Source organism: Gallinula chloropus (genome assembly GCF_964237585.1).
Source record: "Gallinula chloropus genome assembly, chromosome: 26".
Taxonomy (NCBI): Eukaryota; Metazoa; Chordata; class Aves; order Gruiformes; family Rallidae; genus Gallinula; species Gallinula chloropus.
In genome coordinates this window covers 614,971-630,312 of record NC_140111.1, presented here as the reverse complement: position 1 = coordinate 630,312, position 15,342 = coordinate 614,971, and the positions used below count along the sequence as shown (strand labels likewise).

The window sequence follows — 15,342 nt, the reverse complement described above, 5'->3', positions numbered from 1 at the left end:
GGGGAGGGGGAGTAGTGGTGGGGTCCTCTTACTGTGGTGAGAGCCTCTGCCCACGCAGGGTCAGGGCAGCGGTGCTGGGTACACGTGTAGTGTCAGGGCACTGTGCACCCACACTGCCACCCCATGCGGAGCCCAGACCACCCTCCGTGGGAATTCACCCAATTAGATCCATGCCCCTTGCCCTGCAGACACTCAGTGGCTTACTAACAGCTTACTCGCTGTCCCCTCCCTGTCAATAAACATACTCTGCCTCCACAAGCAAATGCCGGCTCCCTTCACTCGGCAGCCGGCGCAAGGGGCCGGCCGGGCATCAGAGCTGGGCTGACTGGGGCTGACCGGGGCAACACGAGGTCTGGATCAGTCCCTGTGCTGAGCTGTGAGGCTGAGCAGTGTCCATGGACCATAAGGAGCTCAGCAGGACCTGCCAGGCTGGAGACCCTGACACAGTGAAACCAGGGGAAGCTGGTGAGGGGTTTTAACTGTTATTTACCTCGTCCTTCCACACACAATTTGTAAGACCAGCCTGGAAGAGAAAGCATTCAGGAGCACCACATCTTTCAAATGCTACAGGAATTGGGCTTCTTGGAGCCCACCCAGCAGAGCAGCTGCCTTTGTGGTCAACAGGAGACCCCTATTCCATCCCGGAGTCCTAACATCAGCTCCCGCTGAGCACGTCCTGCTTGGGAGAATCCAGACACAGCCAGGAAAGCAGGAGTTGGGAGGGAAGGGGGAAAAGCATGGGTATGGGCAGTCTGGAGGAGTCTGAGCACGTACAGGGGTGTGTTCCTAACCCTGCACCTCAGTGGTGGTGCTCCCTCGACACGAGCCCTGCCGGGGTGCCGGGGTGCACCAGGAGCATCCTCACCACCACAGCTCCACCCTGGCTGCACCACACCCCGGGGAGTCACATCTGGGGGAGATACTGCTGGGTGACCCCGATGTCCCTCCTCTTGGCTGAGATATTGCTCCTTCTCCATTAAGGGCTTTCTGAAGGGCAGGTCTGGCAGCTCACCGGGGTGGGGACTACCAGGGTCTGTACATTGCCAGGGACCCTGGAAGCCCGAACCGACACACAGGCAGCAGATTCACCCCCTGACAGAAGCCGGTTCCTGAGCGGCCCTGCGGCGTTGTCACCGCCCCATGCCAGGCTCCTGTGACGCTGCGAGGTCGTGGCCCCTTCAGTCCCTTAGAAAACGAAAGCAGACTCTGGGTTTCGGTTCCTGTTCTTGCTGCCCCGTTCCCTCAGCTCGCAGGCTGCTGCTCCCTTCTGCACCACGGAGCAATCGGTACCAAGCGGTGTGGCTGGACGAGGTGATTTTGGGGTAGGCAGGGAAAACCCCTCAGCGTTTCACTGTTGGGTTTTCAGTTAAGAAAAGAACAACACAGAGGAAGGACAATGATGTTCCATTTCCCTCCTTCCTTCTTCCCACATCTTGCAGTTTGGGATTTTAGTCTAAGGAGAGCAGCACCCACCCCTGTCTGCTCCCCCCACAACCTCTCCCCGCACAGCCCAGCGAACTCCCAGTGCTGCAGCAGAAACAGAGCGCAGAGAGCTGTGAGATCTCCAGCCTGCCACCCCATCCTGCCCCTGATTCTGAGAGCAGCAGCTGAAGATCAGGCAATGTAACACCGAACAGGCTGCAGCACCCTGACCTGGCACCACAGCTCGTGGGGGAAGCCAGTCTGATGGGAAGCAGGTTCATGGGGGGACACGAGACAGTCGATGCAGCTCCGTGTCACAGCACGGCTGCTGCACACAACGCAGCGACAGGCAAACTCCTGCTTCCCCACTTAACACACCGGGCTCTGTACACTGATAACACACCGGGGAAGATGCTTTAAATGCTGTGCATTTATCTTCTCTGCCTGTTAGGTATCAAAGGCGTGGCTGCAGAGCACACTTGCCCTGGGAGAAGCAGCACTACAGAAGCCCCAGCTTAAAACGTCTCCAACTGTGAGGTTTCTGTGAAACACATTAAGAAAACAAAAAGGCAAAGCGAAAACAGCTTGTCTCTCTGCCCCCAACGTTTAGCTAATATCAGCTGATTTTAGGAGAGCTAATCTGGCTCCCCTGTGACTGGACACCTCCTCCCCACGGCGCCCATGCCCTCGGCACAGCTTCTGGGCAACACACACACCCCAATTCTGTTTCTCAGCAGACATGGTGACTTCTTACTGCAACACCCTCCCCTCAGAGCTCCATTTTCAAGCCCAGGGGATGCCTTTTCTCCTTCCAGCAGCCTCCCTTCACTGCCAGCCTAATCCAGCAATCCATATGGATGGAGGTACCAGGATTCCCAGTGTCCAGACCCCACAGTCAGGGGAAAGATTCACCGATGTAAATACCCGCGAAGAGAAGAAGGGCCGCAGGTTCTCAGCATCCAGCGCTGCCAAACGTTACTACAGCTTTTCATGAGCTCTCTGGGTGGCCGGATGCCAGCCACGAACGTTGGGTGGCGGGGAAGCATCCTGCGCTCCCCCTGCTGAGGCTGAGCAGCACTGCACCGTGGCACCGCAGGGGACAGAACACAAGTGCCACACGTGGATTTGCTCCATGTGCAGGGCAGGTACTGCATCAGGCTGTCAACCCCACGATTCTCACGGGCTCCCATTTCACATTAACAAGTATTTCAGCATTTAATCAACAGCACCAACCTGCACCACAGCCCGGGGAAAGGTTGTGTTATGGCCCAGCTTCTCAAGGGACCATGGTGGCAATCAAGCCACTGCTCGACTGTGGCAACAGAGAGCTGGAGCTGCCCAGACAGAGCAGCACAGGGAGGAATGAGCATTTCAGCAAGCAGCATAGAGATTTTATAGGAGCACTATTTCTGTCCTTTCCTAAGATAGTCTGCTGGAAAGAAACAAAAGCCTGAAAATATTTGGCAATGTGGTTACCCCTTCCCTTGCCCTACTCTGGGACAGGGAAACTTACCCTGTCCCACATCTCTCGCCGGCTCAACGCAAGGTTACCCAGATCCCCCCACTGCTGCTGGGAGGTGTCTGTTCCAGAAGGGACCTTCTGATAGAGGCCTCACTTCTCCCACTTTTTGCTTTCTAAAAGGACAGCACGTTCAATCAAGAAACAGTTCAGGAACCTTTCATTATTTCCAGGTACCCAGCATAAATCCATTCCCAAGGAGCTCAAGCTTCACAACCTGGATCTGGAGCTCCCCACTTAGCAACTACTCGGGTATTCCCTGGAGAGGTCCCAGGTGGAGCAGAACAGAGCAGGGACTCAGCCCTCAGCACACCAACCCTCTCTGCCCGGCCTCCGTACCAACTGCCTTCTCCCCACCCCATGACCACGACTCCAGAACATTTACAGACCAAGACCTGGAGCAAAGAACGCACCACCGCAGCAGAATCCCAGTGCAAACCTCAGCTCCTGCTCTGCATCAGGAGCATCACCTCAAGAGCCAATGAACCAGCCCAGCCACTCTCCCGCAAGGTGAAAGGAAGACGGTGCTATTTTTACCCCCTAACAAGGCTGGAGCTATTCCACCTCTGACCTGGAGGTGAGAACGGATGAAGGACCTTCTGCAGAGGCAGTCTTGTAGAGGACACACGCTTACCTGGTCCAAGCAGCACGGCTTCACAAACAGGACCCTTCTCCATCTGTCCCCAGGAACAAATTCCTGAAAGAAAAAATTTCCTCCTTCAGTTAAGGTCCTTGGTTAGAAGGAAAACTGGTTAATGTCTTACTTGCTTGAAACACCGTTTAAGAGAGGAAGTCAGAGCCACTGTGCTGCAAACCACCACCAAAGAGCTTCATATAAATGATAATTTTATTGTAAATAAAACGATACATTGGCCTGGCTTTGCACTGCAAGCCCCCAGTCGGTATATATAGACTACTGGTTCAAGGTCTTCTGCACAATCCAGGTTACAGCAATTTCTCCCTGCTCCACACAACTCAGGTCAGACTAAGTGCTGACAGACAATACAATCCTCCTTACATTTCTGATCCGCACCGCCGGCACGTTTGCCTTTTCTGACTGGGAATTCTGATCTGCTCCCAAACAAGGCTGGAGCTCAAAGCCCTGAAGCCCAAACTCCATTCAGCCAGAGAGATGCCTATTTTTTTTTCTGAAAATTAAAGACAGGATGAGTACTCCCAGGTCCCAGGGCAGGTACCAAGGTGACAGCCACAGGTCTGTACGTATTCAAATATATAAAGCCTTTCCAGCCAGCAGCTATTAACCTAAGCACCAAACACTGGGACCCCTGTACAGCTCTACATGTCTGGCCTTTGCCTACCAGAGAAAGCTTGCACAGCAGGGATGTGTATGTTTATACTGACAGAGGTTTCACAAGTTATCCTGGCGCTCTGGGCACTTGGAAATGACGTGTCACCCGAGCAGGTACCAGCTTCCCTCTCTCAGTCGATTTGTTTTGGTCATTAATGACAATGGGAACTTTTCTGGAGCATCAAGTCCTGTGGAGAACTACTCCAGAAACAGGAAATCAGAAAATCCCAACTGCTGGAGCCTGTCCCCACTAGACCAGGCAAAGAGAAGCAGCCAGTAACCTGGAACGCACAGAATCGTCACACCAAGACCAAAATGCCTCTGGTTTGTTTCCTAACAAGCTCAGGGGCAGCCGAATCCCCCGTTCCCCCCGAGTTCCTCTCCAGTGGGAATCTCAGACAGGTCCCTGCTCAGTTAGTTTCATCATTTCAACTAAGTGGGAGTCCTGTAAGTTCTTTTCATTCAGAGTAGTCTCCATTCCTGCAGCACCTTCCATCATGGATCCCAACTCTCAGTATCCACTGTACATCCCTCCCTGGGAGGAACAGCAGAGAACACGACATCTGGAACGGACACAACAGCTTATTGTTACCCTGGCACTCCTCCTCCAGTCTCCCCTGAAGGAGTTTATTCCCAGTTTTTTTCCAATTCTGCCAGGATAAAGAAGACAGATGTAACTCAATTTAAAGGTATAATTACATTTATGTCCACTTGAAATGTTTTTGCTGCCAGGGCTGTGTCAGAGGCCGTATTCTCAGTGTCAGCCCTGAGCTTATTCACCGGAGCAGTGGACTTAGGAATCCAGATCTTCCTTTCCCATAACCAAGAGGGCTGTGAGGAAACAAAGCAGGCATTCTGGCTTGGCTCTACTCGTTATAAACCATCAGCAAATTCTCTGCAAAACCAGCTGCTTTTTTTTTCCTTTTTAAATTCATAAAAGGCGTCAAATTTATTTCCCATCCCCTCCCCCCCGTAACAGTCGAGTCGATATATATAAAAATCACCAAATATGATCTTTTACCATATAAATAAAAAAAAAAGTATGAGGCATCACCGTTTACATGATGTAAAAAGAGCTAAAAAAGAGCGATATAAACTACATTCATAAAAGTGCATCTCCAAACACACAAGTAATGCTTTGGCTTGTTCCTGTGCCGAACGGGTGGCATTGGGTCAGGGACCGGGACACGAGAAGTCCAAGCTGGCACCCCAAGCTCTCTGTCACTGTGCAATCACTAATCACTCCCATTAACACAGACTGGAATACGAGTGTATACACAGAGTAGGCACATTTCAGCATTGGTGGTGGGAAGGGCCAGAAGCTCTGCAGGGAGAGGACTGAGCCCATCAGCCCACGACACTCTCCGCTCTGAGCCCCTTCCGTGACGCGGATGAGGTAAAAGCCACAACAGATCCTGAGGGTTTAGTTGCTGTGAAACATGACAAGTTACAGCATTTCCTCACGCCCTGTTCTCTCCCAAAACACCGTGTGTGGGGTAGGAAGGAAAGACCACAGGAGAAGGTTTTCATTTGGTGAGGACGAGCCAAGGGCAGAGCGAAGCCCGTGCAGACACCATCGCTGTGCTCGGCCGCTGGTGCACGTCTGCAGGCTGAGGTGGGCTGAGGAAGAGATTCCAATCTTTGGTACGTTTAGGTGCGAGTTACAAGGCTTGAAGAGTGCTACAGGCCCACAGGAGTGCTGACCACCCTACTTCTGTCATCAAGACTCCAGGAATGACTTCACATTCCTCTGCAGCATATGCAGCCGTCTGCACCGCTGCAAAGGGGTGCAAAACGCTCCCCAAGCACCGAGTGGAGTGTCCTGTCCTCCCTCCCCTTTGCTGTGAGACACAGCGAGCTGCAGGCCAAAAAAAACCAGGCCACATGCCTTGACAATCTGGAGTCAAGATCCAGGTTTGGAAAGATCAATAGAAGTGCTCTCATGAGAATTAAATAAATTATGGAACAAGGGCTTTCCTAAAAAGATTCCACCCCCAAGTGCCTACAACCTGAAGAGTGCATCTGTTCCTGGGAGGGAAAGCAACACTAGCTTGCTTCACTGATTACACCTCACTCTGAGCTTGGCACAGAGAAAACAGATCGTTAAACCCTTTCAGGGATTTTGGTTGTTTGAGGTTTTTTTAGGGTTCTTTTTTTCCTCTCTTAATTCAACAAGTATTAATCATGTGTTCAAGGAGCTGAAGTTTCATTACCACTTGTCATATCCTGCTATTTGCGTTCATTTAAAAACCGTTAGTCTGACTGCATCAGGAAAGCAAGTTTCAAGTGTTTATGGGGGAGAAGAGTGGAGGTGTGTGGACCCTTAACATGGTTTCCAACACAAGAGCAGAACACCTTTACCATTTGCTTTTCCTGGTTTCATGTCACACAGGTAACTTAGAGTTACCCCATGAATCCCAAGCACTTCAAAACCGTTGGGTCGTTTCTAACTGAAATAAGGACCCTCAGTGCCCAAAGCAACAGGCAGTGTTTGAGGCCAGGAAGCCTCCAGGAACTCTGTCCTCAGAGATGTGGTACCTTTCAAATGCAAAATCACTTGGCTGCACTGTGTTGGTACCTGCATGGGGATCTCCAGGTGGTCTTCAGAAATGTGCCAGTGTTACAGATGTTCTCTGTGGTTCACTGTGTGACTTAACTTGTACAGCAGCTTATTGACACACCTGTACAACAAACCACACACTCAAGGGTTGAGCTTGATGCTAACGTACTGTGCAACTCGTGACCAGCAAATTCTCCCCATGAAAAACTCCACTTGCCACTAGGCCAGATCCTCAAGAAACACCTAAGCTTTTCCTGAAGTAAATTCCTAAATTCCTGGGCACCAGATGAACTATCTTTGGTTTAGGGGTGGTAAGAAGTTACCAGCCAAAAAGATAGGTGCAAGTGAAAGCTGTTCCGCAGAACTCCCTTCCAGAAGGGATTTGTTTAGACCCAGCATCCCAGGGAGATGAAGCAGGAGCACAGATTTGTTGGCTATGAGACACAAATCAGCCGACGCCGTCGTGACGCTAGGACAGATCAAGCCTTGGCAATCAAGCTCTGGATTTTCTACCATCAGTGGGAGAGCCCTTCTCTCAGGCCCTGCAGCGATCGCATTCTGCTGAAACTCTTCTGATTATCCTGACATTTAGCTAGAAAGACTTCCCTTGCCCCCACCCCAAAATCCATGGTTTCATTATAAAATAACACTATTCACATACTTCTGAATCAATATTTTCTGAACACCTTCAGATGCTGAATACTTAAGGAGAAAAATATATAATTATATAGCGAGCGCATGCTCAATGACACATGGCTTTTTGCTGGGTTCATGTACTACAGATGCCTCTAAAGCCCTAGCAGAGTCTGGAAAACAGTGACCCACACGTAGAGAGCTGGTCTGGATGGCTGTTGCACATGTTTGTTCTGAAGATGGTAGCTCTTCCAGTTCTCACTTTGGTTCAGACCTTTTCTGCCTTCAGCCAGTGAGACACTCCTTCGATTCCCATTCTTGGACCCGCAGAAAACATGCAGCCAGCTGCAATTTCACATCAAGGTAACTAGGGCAAAAATGCAGCTCTGTTTGGACAGCTGTCGGTAGAATAAACATTAGTCCAGCAAACAAAGGTATCAGGCACAAGAGCAGACCCTAGGTTCCTTGGCTTAACTTCCCCAAAGGACTAGGACGGCTGAGTTGGCATTTTGAAGATGCAGCACCACAACGGGCAGTTGCAACTAGACCAGACGGGGCACCGAACGCCCAGCAGGAGCTGCTTAGCAAGGGAGGTAATTCAGTACTGGAGCTGTGCAAACGGGTGTCTGAGCAGCTCTTCAGCAGAGGGCCTGTGCCTGGCTTCCACAAAGATCTGCTTTAGAAAGTCCCGGCAATGTTCTGATATGTGAGAGGGGAGCTGGGGGTTGGTGGGTTGGGTGGCGATTTTGAAGATGGCGGCCATGGCCTCGTACTCTGCCCAGGGTGGCTTCTCTGTCAGCATTTCCACAACAGTACAGCCCAGGCTCCTGGAAAAGCAGACAGAAAAGAGGAAAGAAACCAAACAAGTGAGGGTTGACTCATAAAGCAACATGCAGCGGCCAGAGGCCTTCCAAGCAGCCAGCACCAAGGTGCAGCTCCTGCCCTGAAAGCAGCTGTGGAACGGCTCTGGCTCAGCAGGCCCCACACGTGCAGGGATCCCGAGCCAGACCTGCCAGGGGTGCTGCTCTTACTGATGGCAGGCAGCAGTGAGGGGCTGGGGCAGGGAGCCTGGACTCTGCTGCGGCTCTCGCAGCACCGAGCGCTGTGAGGCACCATCTGCCCAGCTCTCCTCGCTCACGTTCTGCTCTCAGGAAACACTGTCCCTCGTGACAGGAGACAAGAAGCGCACATGGGATGTCCTGGAGGTGCTGCCTGACCTCAGTGCTATTATTTTGGGTGCTGCTGCTGGTATTTGCTGAGTTGCAAGGTAGCAAACACACTTTCCAGCAAGGCCCAGTGAATCAGAGCTGGGTGACCCCACGAAGCCATTTCAGCAACATCCTTTTTGCGCGCACAGCCCAGAGAGCCCAGTGGAATACAGCAAACACAGGCACCTCCACTGGAGACCCAGCACTGCAGACAGTCAAGAAATAACTAAGGTCTTCAGAGCTTCAAACTGAGAAGGTGGTTAAGTTAAAACACCGGTAGGGCAGACGCATCATTACACTCAGGAAAAGCTCTGAGTGAAGTTAATGGGGCTCTGCAGGCCAATTCAGTGCAGGAATATGATTAAGGGGCTGGACGTAGCAGGGCCACCTTTCTGAAGCGAGTGGGACGCTGGTATCTTCACAGGGAAGATGGGTTTCTGTAGTATTGCACTGACTGGGGCTTATTCAAAAAGGATTAATTGCTTCCTCCAGGCCACTGATTAAGCAAAAGCAGTGGGCTTCTAATATCCAGCCCTGTGTTTTGATCCCATCATTCCATTAAAAAGGTAAAACTGCCTGTTCTACCTTTAAGCTAAACCTTCTTCTGAAGTAAAAAGCGAAGAAAAGACATTTTCAGAGGCAGACTCACATCAATTGCCAAGATGAGGAAGGAAAGGAATTAAATCCAGGGAATATGCAAGAAATGACTTCTTGACAAGGTTTAAAATCCAACGTGAAAATTTTACGCTGGTTTCCAGCCATTTAAGACTTACTAGAAGAGAGTACAGCAAATGCAAACCATGTGTGCTCAAGTGCTGGGGGTTTGCTCAAGAGCAAGCAGGGATATATTATTGTTTAGACTGATTTATACCGTTTAAGCAGATCCGGTTTCTTTAGGATATTCAGCAAACAGCAGGAATGTTTTTCATGTCAAGTCACTCCAGCAATAACAAATAGCTCACATATTCTGCTATTTAGGAAAAAGAAAATTGGAGAGGGGCCTGCAGTGGTGGCAGAGAGCCAGGCTGCTGGATTTGTTACGTCTCTGAGGCTCTTGGCCATACGCATCCACCCCGGACTAGCGCTGTGCTGGAAAACTCTGACCCCCCTAAATCACGATGGGGATTGTAGGAACTGGAGCCCAGCCAACGGCAGCGTCTCTTTGATGGGAATGGACCCGTGTCAGCACCAAGAGGAAATCCACAACTGCATCAACCCAGGGGGAAGGGCACGTGCTCAGTTCTCTCCCCAAGCATCCCAACAGGGGAAGTCTGCACCAGTTAACTCTTTGCACACCAGGTGTTTCACTGCCTGCAGGAAGCAGCACAGGCCTCGCTGCGCTAGGGAGACACAAACACACTTCTGGTCACCACTGCTCAGTTTAGTTTATCATCTCACCTTTCCAAGGCCTCCAAAACTAACATTCTGACACAGGAGCGCTCTGCTTTTTCCTTTTGACAGGGGCTGGTTCTTGGCTATGCCAATAATAGCATGGCTGCAGTTTCCATTCACACATACTTCAGATCACCTCTGATCTGACCTGTATCTTTTGTGTTATTCCAGGTTTGGGCATCTTTCCTTTAAAGCTTTGTCAACACGCTCCAGTTCTATTCCTCTCATTTCCACAGCGTTACGAGCGGATCTCTCATTTTACAACAGAATGAATGGACACTCCCTAAACAGCCTTCATTCTCTCTCATAAGGGATGTAAGAAGGATGGAAACCTCACGCCAGAAAGCCAGAAAACAGAAAACCAGCTATTGATTCGAGGAAGGAACAACTAGAGATTGTTCCTGGAAAACTAAAGGAGCAATTGTGTGCTGACACTGCAAAGCACAGCCTGCAGCAGGTCATGCCTTGAGTCCAGATCAACTACTGCAGCTCGCCTTAAACTTCTGATCCAGACCAAATCTGCCTTTGGCTGACAGAAGGTCTGTGTCTTATCTCGTTCCAGAAAAGCTGTAAATTGATCTATGGACAGCACGTTAGAGCCTCACCATACGTCGGCTTTCCTTCCGTAGCCTTCTCCGCTGATCACCTCCGGGCTCATCCAGTACGGCGTGCCAGTGACAGAGCGGATGCCTGTCCCAGACATACAGATTGTCTGCAGCCGTTTGCTGGCCCCAAAGTCCCCAAGCTTCACATTCCCAGCAGAGTCACGCAGAATATTGGCTCCTGGACAAAACACAAAGAATCAAGACAGCTTTTTTTCCATGCAATCCAGCTGTTGGACCTGCAGCTGATACCCAGCCCAGAAATACCCATGCTCATGGTGTGGCTTTTCCCCACTGAGCCTCAGGTGACCTGCTAGACAGCACTTCTTTATTTCAGGCTGCAGACAAGCCAGTTGCTAATGGCTGCAAATGGGAAAAACTTCAGGGGAAAAGCACAAGGAAGTGCAGGGGGAAGGGAAAGGAGAGCTGAGTCAGCACCATCATTGTTACACTGCCTGTAAACAGCCCAGGCAGCCTATGCAGGGCCCCCAGGCCAAGGGCTTAGATAGGACATGGCTGTGTAGAAAAGGCTTTTACTGGGATGCTGCTTTGGTGAGCAGAGCCATTGCTTTCTGGTCAGCTGGCTGACAGATGTAGCTAATTAAACCACTTTGCACGCCTGCAATAAACAAGTCAATCTCCACTTTACTTGGTCAGAGGTCCTGAACACGAAGCACTGGGAGAAAAAGCAAACTTTAGAGCTTAGCTTATATGTGGACACAAACTAAGGCTGAGACACCAGAAACAATTCTTCCTCCAAAGCCACAAGCAAGACCAAGAACCTTGTGTCACCATTGTCTGGTATCTGCCTACATGAACTTCTGCTCTCAAATAAAATGCACTTGTGCTGGGACATGGGTATCAGTTTGGCTCAGCAGATGGGTGCAAACTAGTGAATAACCCACCAGGTAGGAAACCATTTGGTAAAGAGCACGGTATGAGCAGTGTACAAGGTGTCATCCAAGAATCAGCAGCTCATTTCCCTTTGCCAGCTGAGAAGGGATGCAATGAACATTCATAGGCAGGAACAGGAGGATATTTTTCCTGCAGCAAACAACCTTCCTGGTCCCTCTAGAGCATAGAAAAATTCATGTGGTGTCTGCCACATCTGTTGACATTAACTCTTAAGGAGACTGGCTGGCTCCATGGGGTTATATTGGGAAGAGGAAGATTAAGGACTAATCCCAGAGGCTCTACATGGAAGATTAGTGGTTTCTTACAGAGAGAGGGCAGGACAGTCACAAGAGCCTGAGGTAAGCATGACTGTCAAGAGCAGGCATGGAGCTCTTATGGCAACTGGTGTGCCTACCACCTGGGAAATGGGACTTTGGCCAAGCAGAGAGGAAATGAGCATGCTGTCAGGGGGCAGTGAACATCAGGGGTGTGAGAGAAAGATGAGGAGTTACAGAAGAGCACTAAGAATTAGAGGCTTCCAGTCATCCTTACTATAACCAGCTGCCATGCTGTCATGTCCCGCAGAGTGAACAAGCCCCACTTCCCTGAGCAGAGAACAACCTTCCACACAGGGACACCAGACCAAACAGGGCTAACTGAGCGAAGTTCAGAAGCCCCAGCCAGGACACTGAATCCTTCACAGCTGGTTTCTTTTATCAGAGTTCCTTTAGCACGTGGTCTGTACATAGATCCCCGGCTGAGCTCACCCTTAATGTCCCTGTGCACAATCATGTTGCTGTGCAGGTAGGAGACTCCCTCCAGGATCTGGCGAGTGTATTTCCGGGTAACGTTTTCCGTCAGGGCACCATACGCCTTCAGCTGGTCCTTCACTGAGCCCTGTGCCAGAAGCAAACACAAGGGATTGGCAGAGACACGACAAACCACAGACCTTCCAGTCTCCACTCAATTCCCACAAGCTGGGACCACGTTACACGCCCAGCAGCCCAGTAATGGATTCTGACCTCTTCCAAAGGCTTTTTGTGAGATGCTCAGAGCATCCTGCCCTGTGAAACCCCTTTTAAGAAAAGCAAGGACATGCTTTACTGCAAAAATAGCTCGAGGAGTTTCTGCCTGCCTCCTCCATCCCTGAGCTGTGCTGCTACAACTGCTCATGAACACAAGCAACAGAAGAGTTCAGCAGACAGATGTGGGTCAAAAGTCTGGCAGGGTCAGTTTGAGCCTAATTTGCTGCATGATACAACTCTGCTAATTCAGTTAGCCTGACTTACAAGTTGGCTGGAGTCCTCTGAAGTACTCTGTTAGAACAGATTTCGACTGAAGAAAAGAACTAGTGTTCGTGACTAATGAAAAGAACATATTTCCAGTACAAGAGGGCACAATAAACCCCCCAAAGATACGGTTTTGGCATAAATGAAGTGGTGGCATAAAGCCAGGATGAGAAAGGGGCATACCTAAGGGGGCATGAAGGTGGGTTACATAGTTAGGATAATCACAGCGACTAATGAACCAACTAACAAAACCACCCATGTCACTTTGTGAGCTGCGACGGCGCTGCCTGTGCCAGCTCTTACCCCTGGCATGTACTCCATGAAGATGGTCAAGGTCTTCTCCGCTCGATCCCGTAGGCAGCCGTAATACTGCACAATACGTTCGTGCTGGAGATTTTTCAGCAGCTGAATTTCACACTCCAGGGCACTCACTTCCTATGGATGGTGAAGGAGAAAAAATAAGGTTCCGGCCCCAGGAAATATTCCATCCTAATAAATCTGTCCCTGTCACTAAAGACTACTACACTGAGGAGTCCAATCCACAGCACCAGTTCATCTACCTCCTGGGAAAGGCAAACAGCACCAAAGCTTCACATTAACCCTTATAACAAGCAGGCAGGTATTGGTGCAAGAGCTTGGACAGTGAGAACACAGGCGGTCTCATATATGGATTTAGTACCAGAAAAACATTTGTTTCTTGTCTTGATTTTGCCAGCTGAATGGTCAAAAGCATTCACCATGACCTACAGATACAGCTGCCCTTTTCACCACGACGCTGAGGGCAGGCAGCATTCGTTTCAACTGTGGAAAAGCTCTGAACGTACAGCTACAGAATTACTCCGAGTATCTCTACAGGAACCTCAACCCACTAAGCTCCTTTTGTCACTCAGTCTCCTTCTGATTCACACTGATGATTTGACTTGAATTGACCTTAGACACAACTTCCCCTCTTCTTTACTTCAGAGAATCTACATGAAACCCATTCTCTGCTTTATTCCTGCCACAGACAACTGGGTGTTGCAGCATAAAGGCAAAAAGGCTACCCAACAATTTCAGACTGAATCAGAGATGTTTGCTGCCCAGGAAGAGCATCAGATTATTGATGAATCCAGGGAATGAACAGGCTGAATAAAGCTACCAGAGAACAAGAATCTATGGAAAATGGAATGATGGTATCCCCCAAATTAGTCCCACTAGACTCCACTCCTGCCACTGGAAGGTGTCGGTTCTCCCACTTTGGGAGATGATCAGTTCTTCCAGACCAAGGACCTGGGTGCTGCAGAGGTGCATGGAACCAGAGGAAGCTGCTTAACTGATGGTTTAAGGTTTGGAGTTCCAGTGCCCTCACAACGCATTCCAGCCTCTTCTTCCTTGGCTCAGAGTTACTGTCTGATTTACAACAGAGACATGGTATACCGTAGAACTTACCAAGTTAGGACTTATCTTGGCACCAATACCCCATATAAAATCAGAGTAATTAAATCTTCATGGATCAGTCCCTCCAGCTCAAAGTGAATCTCTTCAATACTGTTGCTGTGAAAGCACTCCCAAAGAACCCACCAGCCACTCCAGCTGCAGCCACTCTGCAGGGAGTCCTGTGCTAACCTGCAATTTCAAGGTGCCCCTTTCCACCTCCACTGTTTCCAATGTGTTGTCACATCACTGTTCCTGATTAATTTACACGCCACAGTTGGGTTTATTCTGAGGACAGGGAGAATTCAGAAGCTGGAGCCAGTAATGAACATGCTTGAAACAGGCCCCACCATGTACCCAGAGTGGGTTTGCAAGCGCACGCAGGTTTTTCTGTTTAGAAAAGAAACAAGTCTGACTCTTCCTGGGTTTAGTTTCATTCACATCCACGTCTAACCAGGAACACAGGGCAGTCTAGTATTCCTCAAGTAACCTGGCAACAAACCAAAAAGCTGAGAAGGGAGAGCCAAAAATGAAGCCAGAAACCTGATTTTCGTTTCAGGCTGAAGTTAATACGGAAAAGTGATTTTTAAATGACTCCTACTCCTCTTCACATGACTTGAAACCCTACTACAACCAAGTAAGATGCCAGCTTTTGAGGACAGACAGACATAAGCACTCCACAGGATCTCAAAGTCAGAATAAGGAACTTCAGAAGCGGTGATGAGAATTACCTTGCTTGTTTCAGGACTCTCTGGGTCAAACTGGACCTGCTTAGCAGCAAGCTCTCTGCCCGTGTCCACATCGTAGCACAGGTACACACGACCAAAGGCACCCTGGCCCAGCAGCTTTCCTCGCCGCCAGTTTATTGGAGCACTGGGAGCTAAAAAAGAAGAGCAATGATTTATCTTTTCATGACGGTATTTAACCTCTACTAAGGAGCAAGTGAAATAAATACAGCCCTTACCTAACAAAATAACTGTAATCCACCAACCTGAACACAAACTGACATCCATCCAGAAAATAAACAGGGTTGTCTGACTCTTAAGAACCCCATAGATCATCTAGATCCAATCGACTTACAAGTTTTATTTTTACTTCTTT

At 49.6% G+C, this 15,342-nt stretch overlaps 1 protein-coding gene across 1 annotated transcript in view; it reads right to left on the bottom strand.

The window, feature by feature from the left end:
* Positions 1–8,041: 8,041 nt before the first annotated feature.
* Positions 8,042–15,342, bottom strand: part of MAP3K3 (mitogen-activated protein kinase kinase kinase 3) — a gene marked incomplete at both ends in the record, with an annotated part of 28,760 nt that continues 21,459 nt past the window's right edge. Inside the window, 5 exons of the mRNA XM_084275349.1 lie at positions 8,042–8,270; positions 10,649–10,826; positions 12,307–12,436; positions 13,132–13,263; positions 14,973–15,121. Coding sequence (XP_084131475.1) covers positions 8,042–8,270; positions 10,649–10,826; positions 12,307–12,436; positions 13,132–13,263; positions 14,973–15,121 — 818 coding nt within the window. The remainder of the gene's footprint in view (positions 8,271–10,648; positions 10,827–12,306; positions 12,437–13,131; positions 13,264–14,972; positions 15,122–15,342) is intronic.